Source organism: Bipolaris maydis, assembly GCF_028858645.1.
Source record: "Bipolaris maydis strain C4 unplaced genomic scaffold PSV08scaffold_3, whole genome shotgun sequence".
Taxonomy (NCBI): domain Eukaryota; kingdom Fungi; phylum Ascomycota; class Dothideomycetes; order Pleosporales; family Pleosporaceae; genus Bipolaris; species Bipolaris maydis.
In genome coordinates, this window is record NW_027093859.1 from 552,414 (window position 1) to 577,671 (window position 25,258).

At 52.2% G+C, this 25,258-nt stretch overlaps 8 protein-coding genes across 8 annotated transcripts; 5 read left to right on the forward strand and 3 right to left on the reverse strand.

Annotated features, from left to right (window-relative positions):
* Positions 1 to 3: 3 nt before the first annotated feature.
* Positions 4 to 1,859, reverse strand: PSV08DRAFT_407796 (P-loop containing nucleoside triphosphate hydrolase protein). The gene is made up of 4 exons (XM_014221305.2): positions 1,638 to 1,859; positions 1,470 to 1,588; positions 1,388 to 1,422; positions 4 to 1,338 (listed from the first exon to the last, which is right to left on the reverse strand). The coding sequence occupies exons 1-4, from the start codon at positions 1,712 to 1,714 to the stop codon at positions 112 to 114; spliced, it is 1,458 nt and encodes a 485-aa protein (XP_014076780.1). The 5' UTR covers positions 1,715 to 1,859; the 3' UTR covers positions 4 to 111.
* A 193-nt stretch (positions 1,860 to 2,052) lies between these two features.
* On the forward strand, positions 2,053 to 2,768 carry PSV08DRAFT_385801 (acyl-CoA N-acyltransferase; the record flags this gene model as incomplete). The annotated part of the gene is made up of 1 exon (XM_014221306.2): positions 2,053 to 2,768. The coding sequence occupies one exon, from the start codon at positions 2,053 to 2,055 to the stop codon at positions 2,659 to 2,661; it is 609 nt and encodes a 202-aa protein (XP_014076781.2). The 3' UTR covers positions 2,662 to 2,768.
* Positions 2,574 to 4,026, reverse strand: PSV08DRAFT_273309 (cytokine-induced anti-apoptosis inhibitor 1, Fe-S biogenesis-domain-containing protein). The gene is made up of 2 exons (XM_014221307.2): positions 3,289 to 4,026; positions 2,574 to 3,238 (listed from the first exon to the last, which is right to left on the reverse strand). The coding sequence occupies exons 1-2, from the start codon at positions 3,929 to 3,931 to the stop codon at positions 2,931 to 2,933; spliced, it is 951 nt and encodes a 316-aa protein (XP_014076782.1). The 5' UTR covers positions 3,932 to 4,026; the 3' UTR covers positions 2,574 to 2,930.
* A 1,031-nt stretch (positions 4,027 to 5,057) lies between these two features.
* PSV08DRAFT_273334 (uncharacterized protein) lies at positions 5,058 to 6,137 on the forward strand. Its single transcript, XM_014221308.1, has 3 exons — positions 5,058 to 5,120; positions 5,375 to 5,531; positions 5,665 to 6,137. Coding segments are annotated over exons 1-3 (393 nt in total). The 5' UTR covers positions 5,058 to 5,119; the 3' UTR covers positions 5,900 to 6,137.
* A 494-nt stretch (positions 6,138 to 6,631) lies between these two features.
* On the forward strand, positions 6,632 to 11,322 carry PSV08DRAFT_196613 (Non-repetitive/WGA-negative nucleoporin C-terminal-domain-containing protein; the record flags this gene model as incomplete). The annotated part of the gene is made up of 4 exons (XM_014221309.1): positions 6,632 to 6,931; positions 6,986 to 7,052; positions 7,106 to 10,423; positions 10,475 to 11,322. The coding sequence occupies 4 exons, from the start codon at positions 6,632 to 6,634 to the stop codon at positions 10,900 to 10,902; spliced, it is 4,113 nt and encodes a 1,370-aa protein (XP_014076784.1). The 3' UTR covers positions 10,903 to 11,322.
* Positions 11,323 to 12,676: 1,354 nt separating this feature from the next.
* Positions 12,677 to 17,680, forward strand: PSV08DRAFT_407799 (casein kinase; the record flags this gene model as incomplete). Its single annotated transcript, XM_014221310.2, has 7 exons — positions 12,677 to 12,915; positions 13,239 to 13,387; positions 13,440 to 13,845; positions 13,896 to 14,481; positions 15,508 to 15,737; positions 15,810 to 15,927; positions 15,982 to 17,680. Exons 1-7 carry the CDS (start codon positions 12,711 to 12,713, stop codon positions 17,678 to 17,680), a joined length of 3,393 nt encoding a protein of 1,130 aa, XP_014076785.2. The 5' UTR covers positions 12,677 to 12,710.
* Positions 17,681 to 17,822: 142 nt separating this feature from the next.
* PSV08DRAFT_385815 (uncharacterized protein) lies at positions 17,823 to 18,986 on the reverse strand. The gene has a single exon (XM_014221312.2). The coding sequence runs from the start codon at positions 18,921 to 18,923 to the stop codon at positions 17,964 to 17,966; it is 960 nt and encodes a 319-aa protein (XP_014076787.1). The 5' UTR covers positions 18,924 to 18,986; the 3' UTR covers positions 17,823 to 17,963.
* Positions 18,987 to 19,601: 615 nt separating this feature from the next.
* Positions 19,602 to 20,928, forward strand: PSV08DRAFT_273367 (emp24/gp25L/p24 family/GOLD-domain-containing protein). Its single transcript, XM_014221313.2, has 3 exons — positions 19,602 to 19,813; positions 19,896 to 20,281; positions 20,360 to 20,928. The coding sequence occupies exons 1-3, from the start codon at positions 19,687 to 19,689 to the stop codon at positions 20,507 to 20,509; spliced, it is 663 nt and encodes a 220-aa protein (XP_014076788.1). The 5' UTR covers positions 19,602 to 19,686; the 3' UTR covers positions 20,510 to 20,928.
* The last annotated feature ends 4,330 nt before the right edge of the window (positions 20,929 to 25,258 follow it).

The window sequence follows — 25,258 nt, forward strand, 5'->3', positions numbered from 1 at the left end:
CTCAACGTTTCCCAATCTTTGTTTAATCTCTTGAGAAAGCGGTCATGTACGTATGTGACAGCTTATTCATACATCGGTATATCTGAGTTCCAAAAGTACATTGCGGACCCATTACTCATACTCATCGATATCATACCTCCCCTCAGCCCTCTGCGTACTACACCACTCCTCACTTGCCAGCCCCCTCTCCTTCCTCCTAACCAGCGCCTCAGCATCCTTGCACCAATCGCACGCAAAATCACATGGCGCAGGCGCTTCGTCAGCAAAGTACTTCGCAATAATTTTATGGCGACACTTATCCGTAGCCTCACAGTAGCCCACAAGTGCCTGCAAGCTCCTTGCACGATTCATAAGTTGCTGCTGCTGGTAATCTGCTCCTCCGCTTTTTGAGGGTTGGCGTGTCATATCTCGCGCCATCATGTTGGCAGCGCGATCGCGGTCTTCGCGGCCATAGTACAGGATACAAAGTGAGGCCTTGCCGTCACGGCCTGCTCTGCCGGCTTCTTGGTAGAAGCCTTCGAAAGACTTTGGGATCTGCCAGTGGACTACAAAGCGGACGTTTTCCTTGTCGATTCCCATGCCGAACGCAGTGGTGGCGACAATGATGTCGTAGCCGGGCTTGTTGGCAATCCAACCCGATAGAGCGTCCGCACGTTCAAAGACGGAGAGGCCGGCGTGGTAGGGTTTGGCACCGATACCGTCGGAACGGAGGCGTTCGGCAAGGGACTCGCAGTCTTTGCGGAACAGGGTGTAGATGATGCCTGGGACGTTATCCGTGCGCTGGTTTTGCGAGGCAAGTTGGGTAACGCGCTCGGGTCTCTCAGCACGTCGGGCATATATGCCTTTGAGCAGGGAAAGAAAGTCGTCATAGTGGTCTTCTTCGTCGGATTTGAAGCGTACTTCATAATGCAGGTTTGGCCGGCTGCTGGTCATGCGGAACATGGCCAGTTTCTTCGGGTCCAGTGCTAATGTATTGATGATGTCGTCTCTTACGCGTGCTGTGGCCGTGGCAGTCAAACAAATAACTGGAACATCGGGAAATTCTGTTTTGAAGAAGGAAAGTTGCTGGAAAGACGGACGAAAGTCGTGACCCCATTCGCTAACACAGTGGGCTTCATCAACGGCGATACGGGCCAGTTCGCGCTGGGAATGGATGACTCGCAGAATTTTACGAAAGTGATCACCTTGACAAAATTCCGGAGTGACATAGAGTAGCCGAGTGAGTGGATGGCCGCATTGGAGGTCTGCCAGGATTCTTTTTCTGTCCTCAGTGGGTGTCGTGCTGTTGATTGTCTCGACGCGGATATTGGCGTTGCGCAAGGAAGCGACTTGGTTATTCTATTTCCCAGTGAGATGACTTCATGCAGATAAACATTAGGTAACGTACCATGAGTGCTAGAAGTGGAGAGATGACGATGGTAACTTGGGTCATCAGTAAGGAATTCCTTCACATCATGCTGCTCACATACTGCCAAAGTCCACAACTGCTGGAAGTTGGTAGCACAGGCTCTTTCCGAATGAAGTCGCTGCCTGGACGAAGACATCTTGACCCTCTAATGTGGCCAAAACGACTTCACGCTGTGGCGGTCTAAGCCAATGGTTAGTATCACCGTTCAGAAATAGATCAAAACACTTGCCTGAATGCAGCTTTCTTGAAGACCTTTCTCAACGTAAAGTCTATGTTTGAGTACGGCCGTTTCCTTGGGCCCGGCATGATCCCGACACTAAACCCTAGTTTTACTATGTCAAGATTTTGGCGGGGAAACTCTGCACGATGAATATGCCGAATCACCGCAATATCGTGGGTTGTAACGGCGGCTTCAGCAACAGACAGAGTTGCATGTTGAGCTACACCGGTCAAGTTGGGGAAAGTGTTATGGAGTATTAATCGATAGGACGCGTCCGCCTCAAAAGTGTGACGCGCTAGCACGTGCGTCCCACTTTGACTACGTACGTAGAACTCGAAGCATTTGTAGTCAATCACCACCATACTTCACTTGCATAGAACAAAATAAAGAACTTGACGGCGAGACATTTAATTAGAATGGATACATGAAAGAACATCCCGAAAAGTTGAAAGCCCAGCCCATCGTAACCAAATCCAAGTTCCAAGCCTGCGAGATTAGCAATACTCGACCAGAGCATTCACCACACATAATGGTCGCAGCAAACACAAGGCCAGAAGTCCCACCCGGCTTCGCAATAAAAGACTTTTCCTCCTTCTCACCAAAATTCCGCCCAGCCATCGCCGACAAGGTAGCCAAACTCGAAAAGAAAATCTTCCCCGCTATAGAGCATTTCAACTACAATGTTGAGCTGAAGAAAAAGAACACGGGCTTGCTACTGGTGTTCAAGGAAGACGATGACGAAAGATTGGTCGCTTATCTCGTGTATCAGCGGATGAAACGGCTTGCATGGCTACATAAACTTTGTGTTGTTGAGCAAGAGAGGCAAAAGGGTGTGGGCAAGGCGCTGATTCAAATGCTTCACTATCAGATGGAAAGAGGAGGGTGTCAGACGGTATTTTTGTGGGTCGATGAGAGTAGACAGCCTGCGAGAGCATTGTACACTTCATGTGGCTTTCAACAGTCTGAGCGCCGGCCTGATTACTATGGTCCCGGGCGTACGGCTTTGAAGTTGGAGTTGATGATTGGGGCATGAGATTGTGTGCTGTCTAGGGTCTTGATATAGCGTCTGGATGACAGTAATCTTTCCGGCTCAAATTCGTTATGGCCTTGCAGGAATACAAAGAGCCACACCATGTAATTCATGAGTGGACTTCTATGGGATAGTCATGCTTCATTGATCGTCTCGTCAATCTGAGCAAAGTTCAGACCTAGTACGCCATTTACCAAGTGGCCCCATATCTATATATCACCCTAATTGCAACCAATACGCCATACACAATGCAATCTCACCCAAACAGACACCTACAACTGGATATCATTGTTCAGCAACCGCACCTCCTCACCAGGCTTGAATGCCGGTAGTCCGATATACGGGCATCCATCACACCTAAAAGCGTCGCCCAGCGCGCAGTTCCCGCAGCTGCCCACCTTGCCCTGCACTGTAAAGTCCACCTCGGCGAGATCATCGGCATCCAGTTTGAGTGCATTCAAAGCCTTGTCGGCGGATGCGCGTCTAGCAGCGTCTTCAGCTTCGAGCTTCTCCTTCATACCGCAAGTGCAATCTTTGCAAGCGCGTCGTCGCTTTCCTGGCTTGGGCTGACATTCAGGTGCTGTAATTTGTTAGTCCAAAGAAACCGAATTCAGGGGATTGGAGACATACGTTGAATAACAGGCCGGGCCATGTCTGCTTCAGTGATGAATTCGTCTTCATCAATCAGATCGTCATCTTCGCCAGTAATGATGGGGTCGTCAAGGTCATCGCTAAAGTCCACGAAACCTACACCATTTGGTTTGGCTGGTTCGGTCTGGTTGCGCTTGCCATTGAGGTTGAGTGGGACAGAACCGTCTGGGTTGACTGTGCCATTTGTACCATTTGTTCCATTGATGGCGCCTGTCTTCTTCTTGCCAAACTTCAGCGGTATCGACACAGCCTCTTCTTGCTCTGGCTTTGCCATGCCATCTGCCGTTTCTGTGAGTCCAGCAAGGATAGCCTCTGTTTTCTCAGAGCCTTGCAGAGGACCAGCCTGACTCTTGAGCACCCCTCCAACCTTCAATGCGGCCACTACTTTGTTCATAACATCGCGTGCTAGCAGTTTGTGGCTTTCGCGAGTTGTACCGTCGGCGTCGGCAAGGAGCAGGACAACATCGTAGGTAGAGGCGGGCAGATTGACGAGACCAGCCGCGATGCGATCCAGCATCTGCAAGTCTGTTGATTTGCGGTCATGGATTTCGTAGACCTTGTCGAGTTGCTCAGGATGCGCTGCGATCGACGGCGTACCGATAAGTAAGCATCGCGGGGCCATGGCGGGGCACAGTGGCGTCGTGTGTGTGTGCGGAAGGAGGGGCAGATTTGTATTGCAAAACCAAATGTGAAAGCAAGATGTCTTGCGAAAAAGAAGCAGAAATTCGAGGAAGAAAACCGTGGTGGATGTAGCAAAGCGTGGCCGGGAAACTTTTCTCAAGATAGTTTGCGGCTTCGGAGACGTGCTGATGCAAGCAACAAATCCGCGGCGATTGGTCATACGACCCAGGGCCGATGGCGAGGGCGGAACGGACGAGCTGACCATCACGTGATGTCGGAGCCACGGAGGCATGGCGCATGACTTTGGCCCGCCTATGTGGAGCTGGTGCATTAGCGCCCATGAGATACTTGTGGAATCCGGGGTAGGGAACGCTGCCCGCTCGAGGTTGTGAGCCAAGCAACTTTGGATATTGCGCAATACGAGGGCTTTGTATGCATACTGGATATCTAGAGGTATGCAAGTATGGTTGGGCAATGAACTGAACCAGTCTGCGCCGGTGTTGTTCAGTACTTCGCCTCCGGTCTCTTGCTCTAAGCACGCGACCAGCTTGCGCGCCAGGTACCAAGTGACGTACCCAGCCTCCCTCCCCGCAGCTCCTTTGCTCACAGAGCCCAGGGACCGAAGATCCGATTGATAAAACCACGCTGGCCTCAACTTTACCTTGCTGCTTCTGTAAATTGCAATGGCCAGCATCGGGCCCTTCCAAGCGAATCTTCTAGATGATGGCCCCAACAAGGCCCTGTGGTGGTGTACGTGCCTCCATATAAAGGGAGCCCCGGGTGCTTTTGCCAGCTTCCCCGCTCTGAGAACGATACGCGTGAGACACACTACGCTTGCCCTAAGTTTTGACCGGATCAACGCTCTTCTTCCCCTCCTCAATTCACGTCATTGCTCTTGTGCTCGTCGCTGCTGTGACTCAAACCAACTCCAGTCAGATCTGCAAGGTACGCAAACCGGCTATGCTGTTTTACCTACGCAGGAAGACGCCATCGGGCCAAAGCTCCTATCACGAGACCATGTACTGACCCACTGCTCCAGAGTACCTTTAAGCACGCTTGGAGTAATCCCGAGCTCCGTTCCTGTCTACTTCAGCTCGACACCACCCTCATCTGCATCAACCTCCTCGCATCAACCTCCTCGCACCATACGCTCGCACTCACCCTTTACTCCACCAGCTACAAACCAACAAGTAAGTGATTCCTTTCGCCATGTCTCTCTTGCCTATCTTGCGCGCTGGTGTTACTCCTTGCTGGCGTCCACTTCTTGCTGGCGTTCAATTTCTGCTGGTATTTACTCCTCACTGGCGGTCAATTCCCACTGTATTACTCCTGGCTGGTATACACTTGTCGCTGGTTCACTCAAACCCATAATGTCATCTATGGCTGTTCAACGTCCTCGATACGAGCATTCAGTTTCACGCTAGATGCTGACTGTTAAACCCAGTGACTCGCTCCCACAAGTACACTGACCGTGACCACGCTGGCATTGCTGATGGCACTGCCGAGCGTGAAGCACGTCTTCCCAAGTACTTTGCCAAATCCGGCCATGCTGACACGGACCCAACCAAGACGAAGAAGGGCGGCAGCGGCAAGGGCAATTGGTAAGTCTCGCACCCTCCTACTCATCCTCAGCACCTATTCCGAAAGACCCGACAAATCTGGCGCAACGCTACCTGCCGTTCATCACACGCCTCCTTTCATTCTCAAGATATAGCAGGCTGACGGTACATGCAGGGGTGCCATGGGCGACGAAGTCGAAGACATTAGGCCCAATATGGCCAATGCTCGCCGTCGAAGTAACTCATCGACTCATAATTTGAAGGACTTCAAGACCAAGTTCGAGACCATCGAGACTGAGCCCGTCTTCGAAGAATCCATCCACGGCCCAATGGGCGAGGAACTCGAGAAGCAGAGCACTACCTCTACCGAGAACAGCATTGCTGAGGAGGACCACGGCAAGAAGTTCTAGTTGTAGCAAGCACAAACGACGCAAGCGGTATCGGTATGGCTGCGAGTTGCCTGGCTAGTTGATTCGTGGGAAGCCATTGCCTGGTGACTGCCGTCGAGTCTTTGAGACCATATGTACAGTGTGGAGCATGTCGTTTTATTTACTACGTCGACAGCTGCGATGCAAAGCCTTCACGTCATGTACCTGACATAAATTGTAATAAGTAACTTTATGAGAAATGAGAAACGAATCTTCAAAAACATCTTTCCATTGCCGAGTGTGATGAAACAACAGCCGATCTGAAGGCTTGTGCTTGTGCTTGGTTTTTTTCTTTGGTCAAGAACCACATCTGAGTCGGCGGGGCATATAAGAAGCGCCAGCTGCGTTCAGAGTTTGACAGTTCCTGGGGATCCTTTTGGACTTGTACTCGCAGTGCAACGAGAGCATGCAGTGCATCGATGGGGGGATGAAAGCGCACTAGTTTGAGGATGTAGTAGTATGCATGTGAAAGAAATTGCCAGATAGTCGATTCTGATGCGCCACGTTTGTGAAAGGTTGGCTTCAGGGCACGAGATCCGTTTGCAGAGCACGTTGTTTAACTCCGTGTCCTAGCGTTGATCGGATCCCTGTCACCAAAGCTTCCAAAACAGACGCATTCTTAGTTGTTAATCACCAACAACCCAAGCGAAGAGCCAACACCATCACCGGCGCGCTCTTTCGCGTTCTAAACCACTTCTAAACACACTGTTCATCATGTTTTCGCCAGAGGCTTCGATCCAAAGCGCGCGCAGCTCCCTGCGCAATCCCCGACGCCGCCAGCGCAAGGACTCGGACGGCCCCCAGCAGCAACGGAGCCGGAAGCGCAGTAAGCTCAACGATGAGGCCTTCAAGGATCCAGCCGGCGCGCACATGAACGGAAATGGGAGCGTTCAGATTAATGGTCATGCAGTTCAGAGCGTCGAGAATTCCGTCGTTCTGGTTGACATGCCCGTCCGCGAGAAGAAGACAGCACCGAAGCAGCGCGCGCCCAAAGAAGAGACTGGTTCATATCTTGTGAGTCTGCAGAGTAGCCGAGACATTGGCCATCACTTACAAAATGCATTATAGACAAAAAATGCAAACTACAGCGTAAAGAAACTCCCCGGCTTTCCGTCAGCGCTTCTCCGCCCTTCGAGTATGCCGCAGCCTCACCCCGTCCGACGCGCACTTGCTAACTGACATCACCAGCCCCCATATATGCAACCGCACTCCCCTCGGCTGGTCTCGCGCTCGCCCTGACTTCGGATCGAGCCCTTGTCTGGGACTACAGCGCCCCGAACGGCCCTACAAAGGTCGTCTCCTTAAATCTGGGCTTTGGTCTAAGACCATCCGAGCCTCTGCCACTAGGTGCCATCGTACGCAACGGCCCCACAAACGACTTCGGTGTCGTCGCACTCGCGCCTTCGACAGGCAAAATCAGTTTCTGGGAGAGCATTGACAGCGCCGATACCCGAAGCCTCTATCCCCAGCGCCAACAAGGAGTGGAGGGCTTCGTCAAGCTATACTCTGGAGAAACCATAACCAACCTGGTGGATGTCGAACATGCGGGCTATGTCCTGGTCTTCAGCAGTGGCAGATTGGCCCAACTTACCCTGCGCGACTCGCAAGGCAGACCCAATGTTGTAATCACCGTTTTGAGCGCACCCAACAGTTCGGGTAGTAGCTTCTTCAGTCTCAAGGGCCTGTTGGGAGGATCAATTCGCAAAACCATTGCCTCAGTCAAGGCCCGCACTTCGCAGTCAAAGGGCCATATGGATGTCATATCCGCAACAAAGAACGGTCTCTTTCAGCTTTGGGATTTGAGCTGGTCGGGACAACATAGCCACCATCGGGATGTGGATGTACACGATGCAATTCTTTCGGTGCTCCAAGTTGACACAGTGCCGGAGATACGCAATCAGCAGGATGTGCATGTGCTGGACTTTGCGATTGTCGAACAACAGCAGAGGCATGACGTCGTTGAGCTTCTCGTGTTGGTGGCCTTGTCTGGTCGAGATTCGATGGATTATTCTCTCCTCGAACTGGTCTTATCAGGAGCCGGAGGTACAGTCAACAGGGTGATTCCGCTTCGCAACTTTCACCAACCCCAGCTACCAAAGGAACCCACCGGAACCCTGTTGGTCCCGCAACCCGGACACACCGCATATGTGCAGTTCCCAGGCGCCGTGTGTGTGACTGCCCTCGCCCACCCCGAAGAAAGTCCTGAAGCACAACTACTGGCAGATGCCGGACGACCCAGCCTGCCTTTCCAGGACACAATATACTTCCGTCCTGATGTAACGATATCTGGAAATGCCCTGGAGATAGCACTACGAAAGGATAGGCGAGCAACTGCACTTATCTTTGTCCAACAATTCGGACTTTTGCAGATCAGTGCACTATCTCCAACAACGGAGGAACAGAATAATGGGCGAGCCAAGGTCACGGCACTCAGCAAACTTGAGCAAGCGACATTCTTCAGCACTATTCCTGGCAACATTATTGACTTTTCGGTGAAGTCACGGTTTTCGTTTCCAGAAGAAGAGACTGCGGAGGCGGCGCGCGCCATTAGCGCTGGTATTTTGAGCTCATCCTACGACTACCTTGAGAAAACCACCTCAAATATGGACGAACAATTCCAGCAACGCACTGGCGCGCTGCAAACTTTGATCTCACAACTGCAAAGCAATTACCCACCACTGTCTTTTGATACAAAGTGGCGGCTGCTTTGGCACGCGGAAAAGCTAACGGCTGCACATAAGCTATGGAATTGGTACCAGGACAAATTGCAGGATCAGCAAGCCCATCCAGACGCGTATCCGGAAAAGATTCTAATGAGCGATATCATTAGAGCCCTGAATGAGCGCTACAAGACGCCCATTGACCGTGAGCTTGGCGAGACCGATACCATCCGACAATTCTTCCTCAAAGATGTCGATTCGTTGGGCGTTTTGATTCCTTGGGGTTGGTTCTACCTGCGAACCTTTTATATGAAAGAGGGCGCAAAGGAACAGGGGTCGATTATGCAGAGGCTCAGTGAGGGCACTGATGTCATGCTTGTGGCTTTGGAGGCTGCCTTTGAGTTTCGGCAAGCCAATGTGGAATTGTATGGGCTCGATGGTGATTGTCTCGACGACGGCATTCTCAGAGCAGAAGAAGGCTACGACCTGCTTCCCCAGTTCTGGACATCGTCTCACAACATTGTCAGCTCAATTCGCAGTCTCATTGACGTTGGCCGGAATCTCGCAGTGGAAAACTACGAAGAAGGCTACCAGGAGACTCTTGCGCAAAAGATTGGCAAAGACAATCCTCGCCTGGTGAAGCTGGGTTGTCAAACGCATATCGAACGCTTCCAATGGGCTCTTGCGCAGAGTGACGAGAAGACGCGAGCAATGGGCCGCAGCCTCAAGGACGAATGGAACAACAATGTCCGGCCATCGCACATTATGGGCCTGATGGAGATTGGGCTCGCAACAGAAGGAATGAAGCTGGCTGAACAGTACCGGGACATGGCTACGCTGGTGAGCCTCATTTGGGAAGAGACGAATTGGCTCGAGTCAGAAAAGGCGAGTACACGCAGCAAGATGGAGCAGGCGGAAAGCACAGTCAAGCTCAACCGGATTAAAGAGCGTATCGCGCGCTACTTTGCCATCTATGGCGACGAGTGGGCTGGAGCCTTCTACAATAAGTACATTACGGAGAACCAAGCGGGCCAGCTGTTCATGAAGGACTACCTCAACCAACCAGCGCTTACCAAGTTTTTGCGCTCTGAACCTTCGCGCGTGCGGCTCGCGTGGATCAACGATGTGTGCGGCGAGAAGGATTACGAGGCGGCAGCCGAAGCACTGTACGAGGCTGGTTCGAAGCAGGAGACCAACTCGTGGTGTCAGCGTGTGGAGCTCTCCATGGCCAAGCTCGCTCTGCTGTGCAAGAAAGAGGTGAAAGAGGACGAGGAGCAGCAACCGCTGTTTGATGGGCGCAGGGAGAAGCCAAAGGCTTTGAAGATGCGTGAAGCCATGTTCCAGAGCATCGAACAGCAGTTGGAGTACACCAAGATCCAAGAGGAGGTCTACGAGCGACTGCTCCCCGTCATCACAGGTGCTCTGGACGAGGAGTCTGCCGTCGAGCTGTTGATGAATGAGTTTGGTCAGGGCCGTCTCAAAGACAGGCCAGCGCATCAGGCGATTCTCAAGGAAGGCTTCGAGAATCTTGTGCAGCACAAGGTGATTGATGCGGCTCTCATGATTGACATTCTTACGTTGATGAATGCGGATGACCACGAGGATGGCACAACTCTGCTGGGAGGAGACGAGTTCGTCTACGCCTTTAGAGTTCTGGTTGTGAGCTGGCAAAACATTCATCGAACGACACGCGAAGGTCTACTGAAGCTGGTGTGGAAGCGACTGGCAATCAAAGATGACTGGGGTACGATCAACAACACGAGGGACATTACGGACGCTAGGATCACTGATGTGCTCCGGGATACTGCAGTATCATGGACATTCCGAGCCTTGTTCAGGATGTGTGGTAAGCTGCCAAGTCTTCGCAAAGGTTACTCACTCGCTAACGTTTCTGCAGCCGAGAACCCATTTGCTCGGATTGTATGGCCCAAGAGCCTGCGGGATCTTCTGGGAGCCGGGGGTACGCATGGCGAGCTTTGCGTGCGCTTTGCAGCCGAGGATCTCCGCGAGCCCATTATCAGGGACAACCTGCTTGACGACGATATTCTACAAGAGCACTTGGAGAAGAACCGGCTTAGTGACTGGTTCAAGGAAGCATGGAAGGCGGGCAGGGCAATGTATGACGAGGAGCTAGTACTCGAGGGCAAAGCGCAAGCGGTGCCTGCCGAGCCCGAGACGACAGTCAACGGGGCAGGAGCAGAGACAGAGGCAGAGGCAAAGGCCGAGATTGAGGTAGAAGCAGCAGGGTCGGACACATTTGATGGCGACGATGAGAGTGCGTTGGAGCAGGAACGCGATGTCGACATGTTGGAGTCGCGAGAGTGAAGGGCTGTGGCTGGGAGTCGGCTTCGTATTCGGGAGTTTTATCGGGGGCGGAGAAGGCTGGGTAAGCGAGCAAGCATGAAGCATCTAGGACGGCGTTGGGTAATCTGTGACCGCCAACCGCGCAGACGGGCTGTTTTTTCTTCCTTTTCTTTGCTTCGTATTGTCTTCTTCTTCTCCGTGTTCTTTTTTCCGCTTTTTTGTTTTATGTTTGCTTTCTTCTCCATGGCTGTACTTGTAGCACGGGGCGGTGGTGCAGGCGTTGTGTGGCGGGCATGACTAGGCGGCGGAAGGGGGGATGGGGATGGATGGACCGGTGTGGACGGCAGTGTATAAGATTTGACGATTCGGGTAATGCATGAACATGGGCGAGCATCCATGAATAGTGACATGCACAACGGCGTATTGGCCAGGGTCTCGACTGTGTTCTGTGGGCCTGAGCGTTCATTTGACGGTGGGGACTAGCCTTGGCGAGGGCGGAATGTGGCGCCAGCGAGCGAGGGCAGAAGGCGACGCGCAGCCAATGACGCGCGCGCAACGTGACCGTTGGATGCACGCCGTCGTCCAGAGACAGCGAGATAGCCAGCGCGACGGTGAGGCGGACCAGGTCGCGCAGTCGGCGTGGCGCTCAGGTGGACGGTTGGCTACTGTCTCGGGGTCAAGCAGCTGCGACAGGCATGGCCAGACGCGGGCTGGTTGCTTGGGAACGCTGCAGCGGTGTGCGGCGGGCGCAGATTGGGGCAGCTTGCCGCAAAAGATCATCGCCCGCCAGTGGATAGCCGGCTCGTTGTGGGCGTCGATGCTGGCCGTGGTTACCATGGGCTCTGCGTCGCGCGCCCTTCCCCTTGGGCGCACGCGCGCCAGTGTCGTGTGTGGTTGTGGGACCGACTGTCGAATCTCCGCGATCAGACATGGGAGCGCTGCTTTTTCCTCGGAGGCATGCTGGTTTGGGCGTGGGCAGTTCTGCAGGTACACGCTTGCATGCGACATACGTATTTACATGTTACTAGCAGGACGTAGCACCCAGCCTGCAAAACACATGACAGCCGCCCGCCTGGTTGCCATGGCCTGCGACACATAGTGTACACACGCACACGCACACGCACGCTGCCCGGCCTGGCAGTCCATGAACCGCGGAACGAGGGCGAGGACAGCCTTGGGACATGGCGCCATTGGTACATACTTGTATGGTGCTTTATGCACATACATTTATATATAAACATACCACATATCATATATACGTAAATATACAAACACACACATGTACATACACAGACATGTACATGTACACACAAGTACACACACTCCACGACAACCGCCCGGCAAGTGCGTCGGGACAGGTCGTCGCCCTCAGGTGCTCAGTCCCGTGCTCGCGCTCGCTGTGATGAATTGGCCTAGTGAGCCGGATGCAGGCTAAGGTGCGCCGCGCACGGGCCCCCAGTGTCGCTCCCAGCAGCCCCTTCTCCACGCCTTTTCCACCCTTCGAGTCGGCTGCTCTTCTTCACTACCCACCCGTCGTCTCACGTCCATTCTTCTGACCTCCCCGTCAACTCGCACGCTGCCGTCAGCAGCCTCGTCGCTCTCGACTCGCCCTCGATTCGACCGACCTCCCTCCCACCCGACACTCTTCCCTTGGTAAGGACGCCGAGTCGCGTCCCCCGGCTGCATAGCCCCAAGCCTCATCACCGGAGAACGGCTGCGGCCTTGCCTCGCTGTCGCCACAACCACCACGACCACTTCCGCTACGGCGATTCCTCCCTCCTTCCATCTACTCCTCGTCACCACCACCACGCCAATACACCTCCATCACCATGGCCAGCGGCAGCACGAGTTCCAACGTTGTCGGCGTGCACTATCGCGTCGGCAAGAAGATCGGCGAAGGCAGCTTCGGCGTCATCTTCGAGGGCACCAACCTGCTCAACCAGCAGCAGGTTGCCATCAAGTTCGAGCCGAGGAAGAGCGATGCTCCTCAGCTGCGTGATGAATATCGCACTTACAAGATCCTTGTGGGCTGCCGTGAGTCTCTACTTTCCTTCTCCCCCCCCCTTTACCGCCTGTTGTGTCCAACCAGCCCTGCCCCGGCACGTGTTTCTGCAGGGACACCAGACACACCCATACCTGACCGGGCCTGTCAATGCTTCGTCGCGCAGTGTATGGACAATGCTCTATCGATGTTTGCCAACTTTCATCATCAATGTTGCTGCATTCATCTCATCAACTGCAATGTTTGTTGTCTACATCCACTGCTAGCCTCGGCATCCGCATTGCGCACATTACGGACCACGCACACACACACACACATACACATGTATCGCAAGAACAAGACTGACCACAAACAGCCGGGATCCCTAATGTTTATTACTTTGGCCAGGAAGGCCTCCACAACATTCTGGTCATTGACCTCCTCGGCCCCAGTTTGGAGGACCTCTTCGACCACTGCAACAGAAAGTTCTCCATCAAGACTGTTGTCATGGTAGCCAAGCAGATGGTATGCATGAAAACGACTTGACCGTCCTACTCACGTGCTTACCTTTTTGCAGCTTTCGCGCGTCCAGACCATCCACGAGAAGAATCTCATTTACCGCGACATCAAGCCCGATAACTTCCTCATCGGTCGCCCCGGCTCCAAGAGCGCCAATGTCATCCACGTGGTCGACTTTGGTATGGCCAAGCAATACCGTGACCCCAAGACTAAGCAGCATATCCCTTACCGCGAGCGCAAGTCTCTGTCCGGCACCGCTCGATACATGAGTATCAACACCCATTTGGGACGCGAACAGTCGCGTCGTGATGATCTCGAGGCTCTCGGCCACGTCTTCATGTACTTCCTGCGCGGCGGACTGCCATGGCAAGGTCTTAAGGCTGCCACCAACAAGCAGAAGTACGAGAAGATTGGAGAGAAGAAGCAGACTACCCCCATCAAGGACCTCTGCGATGGCTTCCCTGGTACGTCGAATATAGTCACGACAAGCTTGTTTCACACTAATGATACGCAGAGGAGTTCAACAAGTACCTCAGCTACGTCCGTAACTTGGGCTTCGAGGATACCCCCGACTACGACTACCTCCGGGAGCTCTTTACCCAGGCCCTCAAGAGCACTGGAGAGATTGAGGATGGCGAGTATGATTGGATGAAGTTGAACAATGGCAAGGGGTGGGAGGCGATGAAGTCGCACCCGTCCGCTGTTCAGGCCATGCACCACTCCAATGTCAACCCAAACTCGTCCATGGCCGTCAATCTCCAGGGCCAGCAGCACAGGCAGCAGAAGACGCACCTCCCCATCGACCATCACCGCTTAAACGAGCCCCTGCCCAAGCCTGGAGCGACACGCGCTCAGCAAGGAAGAAGCCCAAGAGAGAACATGAACCGTGATTCTCAGATTAAGAGGAAGAGCATGGGTGAGCTCGCACCTCCTGAGGGCGCATCGACACAAGCGCAGTTTCAGCACAGCCAGCAAAACTTGTCACAGAACCGCGCTGCGCCTGCCAGCAGCCCAACTCCTCAACAACCGAGACAGCAGTCTCCCGAGAAGCCGAGCTTCATGCAAAAACTGGCAAACGCACTGTGCTGCGGCGCCAGCAAGTAGTAGTCGCGGCCCCTCAAGCTTGGTTTCCTTCCCTTTGCGTTGCATCCTGGAGTCCGTTCTTTGAGCGATAGTATTCCTTCGGTCACGTTTTCTTCCTGTATAGGTATCTTGTAATGATTGATAGACGGGATCGAAAATCTCCTTCCACGGTAATAGTTACGACGACCGATCGACCGAACTGCCTCCCACACGAGCCCGGATCTCTCATCAGCGCCGAAAAAAAACATCACTACCATCTTTTTGTCTTCATGTTTGCGCTCCCGTGTTGCAAGACCACATGACCTGGCGGCCATGCGTTGTGGGAGTGCGAGTGCTTTCGATTGGGCGCTTGCGGCGTTGAGGTGTGCTTGGCGAGGGCTTGCACTTGTGGCATGTCGATTTCTTTATCCAATTTTTTTGTTCTGTTTTTTTGGTACGAGGAAAATATAGCATGTAAAGGAGTCTCTTTTCAAGTCCCACGGCAGTACTGTATTTTTTGTACAGAGCGCGAGCGAAGGTCCGAGACGAAAAGAAACAGACGGAGCGCGCTTTAGTTCAGGTAGAGTAGTTGAGAAGAACGCAAATAGATCAACTCACCACACCAAACGGGTGCATTGCCATGGTGCCTTTTTCTGAAGGGGGGGCGATGCTGCACTTGTCTTTGAGCAGCAGCTGGTAGACAGGCAGATGGTTGCAGCCATCAGAGAGACTTGACACGGTTCTGAAGGGGGCTAAGAGGGGTCGTGATCAGATGGCCTGGAGCTATGGCCTTTTTGCGTATTTGATTGGAAGGTGCCTTAACAGCGGCAATCCATGACTCCATAGCTGTACCAACCTGTAGCGGCAGCAAAGAACCTGGACTGCGGCTTGTTCGGCCTTTTTGCCTTGATTTTGGTCGCATTCCCATTTGAATGCTTTTGCGCGCACCTTTTTGGGTTTTTTATGCCCACCCAACCCGATTTTCTGCCAAATATTGATTTCTCTCACACGTGAGGTACCCGCCGCCGCAGGGTCCAACGCGACTTCCCAACATCGAAATTAAGCTCGTCCACTCAGCCTGGGGCCTGCGATTCCATCAACCGCACCCTCTCCTTTCAACCGCTCATCGACGGACGGCGCCTTGCGATAGTTGCGATGGCGTCGGGACGCGATGTGCGCGATATGCTCGGCCTGCCTGCTGCCGGCGGTGATGCGCCAAAGACAGTAGGTTCAGCAGCACTGGCGGCGCAGACACAGAAGCGGTCAAAGCCTGCGGGAGGGAGCAGGAAGATACGTACGTTTGGCAACTCTTACGTCTTTCCTTGGGAAATCGTCAAAAGGTCGAGACTGACTCTCATTCGACCAGAGGGCGTTGCGCGCGAGGTTGCTGCGCTGTATGGTGAACGGCCGCCGCCCGTCGCCGTCTACGAGGAGAAGAAGGCGTACAGGGCGAAGAGGCAGAGCACAGGGCCGGCAAAGAAATGGTACGTCTGACAAGAGAGAGAGATACAAGAGGATGGACTAATCGCGTTGCGCAGGATACAACAGCCCTTTACCAATCCCGCGCGTGCCGATGGCCTTGTGCTGAGGCACTGGCGGCGCAAGCCCACAGCCGCACCGCCTGTACAGGAAGCCGATGACGCGACGATGCACGAGGGCGACGCGGCAGACACATCAGACACCTATGTCGAAACATGCTCAGACTACGCAAAGTACGATATCAAGGTCGACATGCCCAGCTTCACCGACGAGGAGTACGACCAGTTCCTGCGCAGCGACGACTGGAGTCGCGAAGAAACAGACTACCTGTTTGAAGTCGTCCGAGACTATTCGTATCGATGGCCTGTCATATGGGATCGCTACGACTATCAGCCGTCGCGACAGTACGCGCCAGACTTGACAGACGGTGGCGACCAAGCACTCGCAACAATGCCGTTTGCGCCTTCAAAAAAGCGATCACTAGAAGATCTCAAAGCGCGCTTTTACGACATTTCTGCGAAGCTCATGAAGCAGCGCATACCAGAAGTCTCCATGGATGCCGACCAATACAGCCTCTACGAGATGCTCACCAAATTCGATCCTGTCATGGAAAGGAACCGCAAGATGCTAGCTACAGCGCTCATCAACCGCACAATGGACGAGGTCAAGGAGGAGGAATTCTTACTCACCGAACTCCAGCGCATCAACATGGCTGCCAACCGTCTCGATGCCGAACGCGAAGAACTCCGGGCACGGCTCGACGCACCACCCCAGAATCCACAAGCCTCGGCAGGGTTACAAGCCTTTACATCATCACAAGCGCTACAAGCTCTTTTCCAGCAATTATTCCAACAAGACCGCAGCAAGAAGCGTGCAGCCGGTGGTGGGTCAGGACCTGGTCGGCTCAGTCTCTCCGCCAACGACATGGTACACACTCCTGGCTCAGCGCAACAACAACTATCCGCAGCGAATCGCCGGCAAAGCATGGCACAGAACCAACAAACACCTGCCCAAACGCCTGTCAAGCATCTCTCTCCACACCAAGAGCATCGCTTCAACGTATCAACACACGACCGGCTCACATCAGGAGTTACGTTCGGCTCTGACAAGTTGCTTAAGATGCGACAGGCCAAGAGCAATGTTCAGACGCAAAAGATTGGCCAAATGCTTGCAGCGCTGGGTGTGAGTGACATTGTCCCAATACCCACTAGCAAAGTGGGTGAAGTCTTTGAAGTTTTGGTTACCAAGGTCAGCAAATTGCTCGATGTGCGAAAAGTGCGTGAGAAGGAAGAGGGAGAATGCAAAGTTTTGCTTGCTATGAAAGAACGGCGCATGGGTAGTGGAAACGGAAACAACGGTGGTAGTGGCGGCGGCGGCGGCGAGGAAGGCGAGAGCAGACCGAAACAAGAAGTACGCGATTCGCAAGAGACACCTGGCGCGGATGCTGATGCCGACGGGGATAACGACGATGAAGACGATGTCAACAAGAACTATGGCGACGATGCCGAAGGAGACAACGACGACAACGAAGAAGGCAACGATGCAGACAATGCTGAGGACGACGCCGAGGGTGAAGAGGATGAAGGTGGTTTCAATGGCGAAGACGCTGATGATGGCGATGTGGATGCCGAAGGCGAGGACGACAGCAAACAACAGTCTCGAGCAACGAGTCACAGCGCGTCTGGCCAAGGGCACAAGAGAAGTGCAAGTGTCTTTTCACAAGGGAGCGAGATGAGCAGCAAACGAGCGAGAAAGTAGAAAGCTTGGTGTTTTCTTTTCGTTGTTGTTGTTGTCGTCGTCTTCGTGGGTTGTTGATATTATCCCCTTTGTGCCTTGAACATTTGCATAGCGTTGGCGTTTATGGGAGGGAATAAAGCTAAGGCTAAGGGAAAGAAACGGGGGGTTCATGATCCCATCCATCAGTAACGGATACATGGATTAGGCTATGTTTCTAACAAATGTACAAATACCTCTTCTGCTTATGTTTACAATTTCTATGCTTCCTGTGAAGCTTCCTATGCATAACTTTCATCTCAGAGCATCACATCTTTGCCTTGACCTTGTCATTCTCTTCCAACGTCGTGAACATCGCCGTCCGCCGTCCCCCCTTAAACAGCTCCAACATCTGCCTCCCCATCCACGCCTCCCTACTCTTAATCAATCCCGCCTCCACATCCGCAAACCGATCCGCCTGCACCCAAACGCCCTTACCATTCGCCGCCATTCCCTCGCTCAACAACCCACACACCGCCCTCGCCACCGCATCTGGTGAATTGATCGGTACCCCCCACTTTGCCATCTCCCTCGCATGCTCCTCAGGCGGTAAATCCCGCAACGCTGGCAAGCCCTGCGCCAGGATCGGGGTCACAGTTATGCCGGGCGCAACGAGCGAAATGGCAATGCGTAGTTTGGCGCATTCATGCTTGAGCGCGCGCAGCAGCCCGACAAGACCGTGTTTGGCAGCGGAATAGAGCGGTGCGCCCGCAGAGCCGAGGTAGCCTGCCAGACTGGCCGTTAGGACTATGGATCCCGCCAAGTCGCCGCTGTCGCCGCCATTCTTGCGCAAGTAGTGGATTGCGAGCTTGGTAGTGGCAGCTGCTGCGTTGAGGTCCAAGGTGAGAACTCTGTGGTCGGGTTCGGCGAGGTTGCCGGAGGAGTCGAGGGCGGAGGTGAAGAATTGGTCGCCATGTTCGGCTATGCCGGCATTGACGAAGACGGCGTCTATGCGGGAGAACTTTGCGTACGCGGCGGCGAAGGCGGCGCGTTGGGCGGGCCAGGAGGTGACGTCGCAGGTGTGGACGAGGAGGTGGGAGGGAGGGTGGGTGAAGGTTGGGGGTGGGGGGTGGAGGTCGAGCAGGATGAGGTTGTGGTTTGGGTTGAGGGCGGAGAGGAGAGTGGCGGTTGCGAGACCGATTCCTGAGGAGCCGCCTGTTATGAGGATTGTTTTGGGGGTGGAGTTTGGGGGTGCGAGGGTGGAGAGGGAGGGGTCGAAAAGGGCCATTGTTGTTGCTGATGGTGTTGCAGTATGGGATGGGGAGGAATGTTATGCGATGTAGTGCTATGTCAAGTATCTTTACATGGCAGTGTTGTTTAAGACTGTGAAGCTAGGAATAGGCTTGATGACAATTGACAGTAAACAAACAGTTTTATGCTGGTGAGTGGATTCGGATTTTGAGGTCCCGATTTGCATCTCGTGCATATATACATGCTGTGATTGGGATCCTTTAGCTAGGTTAAAGTCGTATTTGCGGGGCTGTCTTACGATCTGCCCTTTTGAGCATATATCCTGAATCATGGCCGTTGCTGCTGATTCGACTGGGATATAAATGAGAAGTATACCTTTTTTTACTCAGGACATATATGGTATACTAAAGATCAGTGAGAGGTAGAAAAGATGTCTTTGTAGAAACCAGATGAATTTGAGCATGACTCTGGTCATAAAGTCCAGAGGTACGGTATGAATGTACTTTCGAGAGACAATCTAATCTCCTGTTATTTGCAAATAAATCAAGAAGAAGATGCATAGATTTCCATAATTGAAAGTATGTATGTGGTCAACTCCAGGTGGTGGGGGTTCAGCGCGCCAAACAAAGGAGCGGCGCACGTGTCGACAGTCTAACCGCTTTCGGAACGTACACCTGGAGTTTCTGGAACTCGACACATGCACTTTGAGCTCCGGGATTCCCAAGTGCACAAGCTCACCAATACTCAAACTCCGCGCTACGACCAATCCTTTCTCGCGGGGTGACTCTCGACCTCTCAGAATGTGGAAACCAACAGTCCTGCTCGCTGCTGCCCTGGCGGTTCCGGCACAAGCACTTCACTTCTTCCTGGACGGCGCAGTCCAAAAGTGCTTCTATGAGGAATTGCCAAAGGATACACTGGTTGTTGGTACGGGTTACCCTTTGGCTCTGGTCTTTCAAGACTGCTGGACTTTGGAACAGAGCAAAAGAGCCATAACTAACAATATCAGGCCACTACCACGCCGAGCCCTGGGACGACGCGACCAAGTCCTACCTGCCCAAATCCGATGTCAGCGTCTACGTAACGGTTGAAGAAACATTCGACGATAACCACCGCATCGTGGCCCAAAGGGGCTCTGCCGAAGGCCGCTTCACCTTCAGCGCCGCCGACAGCGGACAACACAGGATCTGTGTCATTCCTCAGAATGTCCAGGGCGGAGGCGGCTGGTTAAACCAGGGTATCCACGGCACCGTCAGGTTCACCCTCGACATGGCAATTGGAGAAACGAGCAGGATCGAGAGCACGGACAAGGACAAGGTCGAGACGCTGGTGCAGAAGGTCAAGGACTTGAACTCGCGACTACTGGACATTAGGCGAGAACAGGTCTTCCAGAGAGTACGTCTGACTGCAATCCATCAAACTGAAAAAGTGGAGGAGGCTACGTTTATGGAAGCAGGCTAACATATTATACAGGAGCGCGAGGCCGAATTCCGCGACCAGTCCGAACACACAAACTCGCGCGTCGTCCGCTGGTCAATCATCCAGCTCGTCGTTCTCGGCGTCACCTGCGTCTGGCAACTATCGCATCTGCGCTCCTTCTTCATCAAGCAGAAGCTTACCTAGAATCACCCCACGAAGAGGACCCCCCCCCCCCCCCTTCATGCGCGTATCTAACGAAGGGGTTGCGGGGCAGGCTAGCGCATGGGGCATATTTCAAAGCAAAAATTCATGCGAATACCGAGGGAGGTTTGGTAAAGCGTGACTTGTATTGTACGGCGGGCGGAGGAATACATGGCGTTGAAGAATTGATATTGCTGGGTGTTCAACGTTGGATCGTTTTTTGAATCGAGCAGGGGCATTGCAGCATCGTGTTAGTCAGAGTATATGCCCGTAGTTGCGGTGTGAGAGGCGACTTTATTGTCCTCTCCCTTTTTCTTTTTTAAAGGGGGGTTGCATGATTATGTATATGCTGAATGGGAATTGGAGAAGGATGACGGATATGTTATATCTCACCAATGGAGTATGCTTGCAAACACTTTTTTGGTTTTTAAAGTTCGATATTTGCATTGTGAATTTGGCCTCTTCTTTTTTTTTGTAATAAAGCCGTTGCTTTTTTCCCAAAGAAATGCTGTTATCATATTTCACCCTCTTCGGGAGATCAAGTATAGGAGCATTGCCTTGCTGTAATGGTGCCCCTTTTTCATGTCCTTTTTCCCCATTTTTGACTTGGAAGTTTTCGAAATGCTGATGTGTTTGTTAGATTGGGATGTTAGGTGTGGTGCATGTGGTTTTGAACATGGGACTTTCATGCTTAGAGGTGTAGAAAGGGGGAGAGAGCGATGATAGAGGACAAGAAATTCTGGGGGCTTGGCGCATGTGCAAGAGATGACATTAAACGTTAAATTGTATATACAGTACTATGAAACGATCAAGAATGCCAAAATTGCATTCTCCTTTGGCAGATATTGTGTTTTTGGTTTCTTAGGGTATGGTAAGTTATTACGCATCAGGGTTTTTTAGTCATTGGACTTTCTGTCGGCTATAGATCGTGAAGAGAACGAATCTGCATACTTTTCTGAATGTTGGTGATTTGTTTTGCTGCCGATTGAAGGATAAGAAGAACGGCTCTAGACTTTGCTCCATCGTGATGTTCTGGAATGTGGTTTCCTAAAGTGCGATGCATTGTGACCTTGAAGTGTAAAGGTGATAGCGAGATGAAATCGATGTATGAGGTTATGTAGGGGTGTGGATAATGGATTATGTGTTTGCTGTGGTTAGGGAGAGTATGAAAGAGTGTGCCCGCGACCACTTCGGCTTAGTTCTTGGGAGAATACAATGAGAAAATGATTTTGTCTCTTGCAAGTTTTGCTCTTGTATATTTCTTACATCTGTCAATGAATTATTGTACTTAAAAAAAGCAAGTCTCTCTCGAATATCAGTTGAGTAGTAGAATGTATAGAACTAGATGTGGAAAATCGTTCATCACAGGAAAGAATCAGTTATTTTACGCCTCAGTTTCCGTACAAAAGACATGAATTTATGCACACGGGAGAGACATTACGAGCTACAAAGCCACCCATGCACATGTAGGTGTGATAGCTGATGTCTAAATACTTCAGCATTATCAAAGAAATATATGTGGATTTCTAATTCAGCATGTCGCAATTGGCAAGGAGACTCAACATTGAGCATAAATTTTCTGACGAAGCATGCTGCACTTTCGTGCTAGATACTATTCATGCAGAAGCGTTTTACAAAAGAGCAGGAGATATCGTCCCTAACGAAAGGACGAGGCTGATGACTAAATAAACATTTGTCAGAAAAGTGGTCAGCCAAGTGCGTGACAATCACATGACAAACATATCCTACTCAGATGGCACCATTGGTGACGACAGGGCATGACGTTGGTTGCAGTAACCAAGGGAACGTCTGTAAATGATGGATTTAGGGTTGAGCCCGTTGTGGTCAACTCCTAGAGGTCCTTCTTTTACCCACATATCAATTCCACAAGAGTGAAATTCCTTTCTTAGTACTACCCCACTTCGTCACCAGAGTATCACGCCGTCGTATCTCCACGAAAAACCTACTGGGTCTGCTTACACCGAGTTCGGACTAAGATTAGAGCGATATGTATGGATCTCATCACACGGTGTAATACCGAGGTTCAGTAGGCTCGTGCGAGCCAAAGTAAGCAATACACCACAGCCACAGCGGGATCTAGTGGAGTACGATTATGGTTTTGATAGTGTGACTGTAAGAGGCTATGAAAAGACATAGCATTTCTTAGCGAGCGGGGCGTGTGCGTCCAACGTGCATGCCCCTTTATGTGCTGATGGGAAAGACGTTCTGATGGGATTCTAGAAGCAGATGCGTGTCTGCATCTGTGCATGCGATTGCTTTGGTAGCAATACTTTTAGTAACGGAATCACGGCGCCCTTTCCCATGTGTCTCAGTTAACACTGACTCGATAGAGTCGCGTTCCCGGCAGGCTGGGGCACACTCATCAACTAGTAGACGCCTGCGCCGTGGAAATCAGAACACGACGTCCGGTATCAGACACGAGAAGTCTTATCCACACGAGGACCAAACAATACGAAACCAATACAGTTGATGTTGATCGAGACGTATCGAATTCGTAAAAAAAAAGGCACCAATAGTTCCTTACTCCACAGTCTAGAATAGCACTGATAGTTTGGCCCCCAATCGTGCCCGACATTTGGGGGCGAAATCTCGGAAACCAAGCTCTTAGAGCTGAGCTGACATGCTCACCATGTGGAGTTTGAACGGTTCATCACAGATTAGCGAGAGAGACTAGATCTGGAGGCTGGAAAAGGGACAATGCGCAAACGGGTATGGTGCACGTGCGCATTCGTCCGTGGATTCTGCCGTTAGGTTGGAACTGGTATTTGGCGAAAAGTTTTTTCCCTACTGCTGCAGCTGCAGCAGCACAACCAACACGATTACTGATGCGCTAAGAGTGCATGCCCAGACTGCTGAGCAAAAGCATGTTTGAACAAGGTTCATGGGGACTTCGTACGAAAAAAAGTTTATGCGAAGGTTTGTGCTGCATACTTACGTCGGCCGGCGGTTCCTGGCATGAGGCCGAAGTGCTTTGTCAAGGCTGACAGAACATTTTGCACAAGGATGCATGCTGCCGGACGGAGATAATAGCGTCAGCCGAAAGGTGCTTGGCAGGGTGCGATCGGCCCAATATCGCTTCAAACACGGCCTGGGAGGGGGATGCCGGCCGGCCCAGGAAGCGGCAGAACCCAATATGTTGCTTTGCAGATGTTACTATTAGAGTAAGAACCAGCCAGGTAATAGGCAAAAGGCAAATCGGTACTGGCGACGTAACCATAGTCGTCCGACCCCACCCACCTGCTAGGCTCCAATTGGAAGCCCGGAAGTCTTCTCCGCATTTTAACAGTGGTGTCGCAGATGCCCACTGAATTGAGTTGAGTCTTGTTGCAGCAAAAGAAACCAAACGTGGTTATCATGCGTCGGTCGCATGAAGTTGGGGGGCATAGGGTTGGGGTATGACGTTGAGGGCACAATGCCATGATCTCCCGAACGGGCTTGGTCCGCAGACGTAATTAATAGTGTTAGTGTTGCACTGCTAAAGTTATTGGAAGCCCAATGGCAGCATTGGGTTGCAGTACCCTGGGTTGACGTTGCCCTGCATATGCTGGTTTAATGATTCTGCAATAAGACCGCGTGATTGATAAGACGACAGGAATACGAAAGATCGGGCAATGTGGGTGTAGCAAGTAGAGATAATATCAGCACCTAAGGTGTCAGGGGACGAGTGACCGGTGTGTCACGGCAGCGATGTGAGCGGAGAGCGGCACAAACACGCGATTTGGCGTCATGATCGGCATACAAGCCGCCGTACAGAGGACATGTTGAACGGTAGAAACTTGGACGAAAGCAAGTTGACGCAGGGTCTCATCATCCCATTGTCGCGGATTGGCGGGACGATGAACTAAGGGGTATGGCGCCCGCACAACCGTTTGCGTTGGCGGATGGATGACAGCGTTGTGGGGCCTCCGACAGATGATTTGCACCCTGATATCCAGTCAAGGTCGCGGTACTTGTCTACAGTCGAAAAGAAAGGAAAAGACGCTTACTTGGCAAAGTGCTATAGGGCTCCAAACAAAAATAGAATAATGAAGCAAAGGTGCTTTAGTTAGTATTGCAGCTCGCACTCGCGAAGACACACACACACACACACACAGTTGCGGATGCGGATCTTGGTCGGAAATGGAAAACGAAACTCGGGGATAGTGACGTCATGGCTGATTGCAAGCGAGCGGCTAATGCTCACGCCCAAGCGACAGAGGAAACATCAACGCCGAAGCAACCGGAACACACAAGTGATTTTCATGCTGATTCTAGAGTGTTGTGCGAGTAAAAAGCATAAGCAAAAAGAATCTTTGTATTGCATACCGATGTATGCACCCCTTGCTGGAACTAGTACCTTCGGTCCAAGTGCTCCGCGGAAATCTGTTTGTCGCATGTGGCCGTGCATCCTTTGAGATGTGGCTAGTGGCTTCCATCGGCGAATCGAAGGCCCAGATGTTCGGAGAAGCCGGGGTTACAGCAGCATCGCAGAGTCCGTGCATACGGTAGGGCTGCACTGCCACATGGAAGTGTAATGGACCCTGCATATTGAGGCATCTTGTCCGTCAATGCGATGCCACGTCGACTGGATGGAATGTTTGCTATGCCTGTACAAGCTATCCTTCAGCCTCCAAGGTTCGGAAGAAGTTTCGGTAAAAAAAACTTTCCTTGAGTGGTGTTGTGGTGTGGTGTTGCTTGTTGCGTGTCGCACCGGCGGCTCCGTGGCAGACCAAGGATACTGCCAGTGCCGAA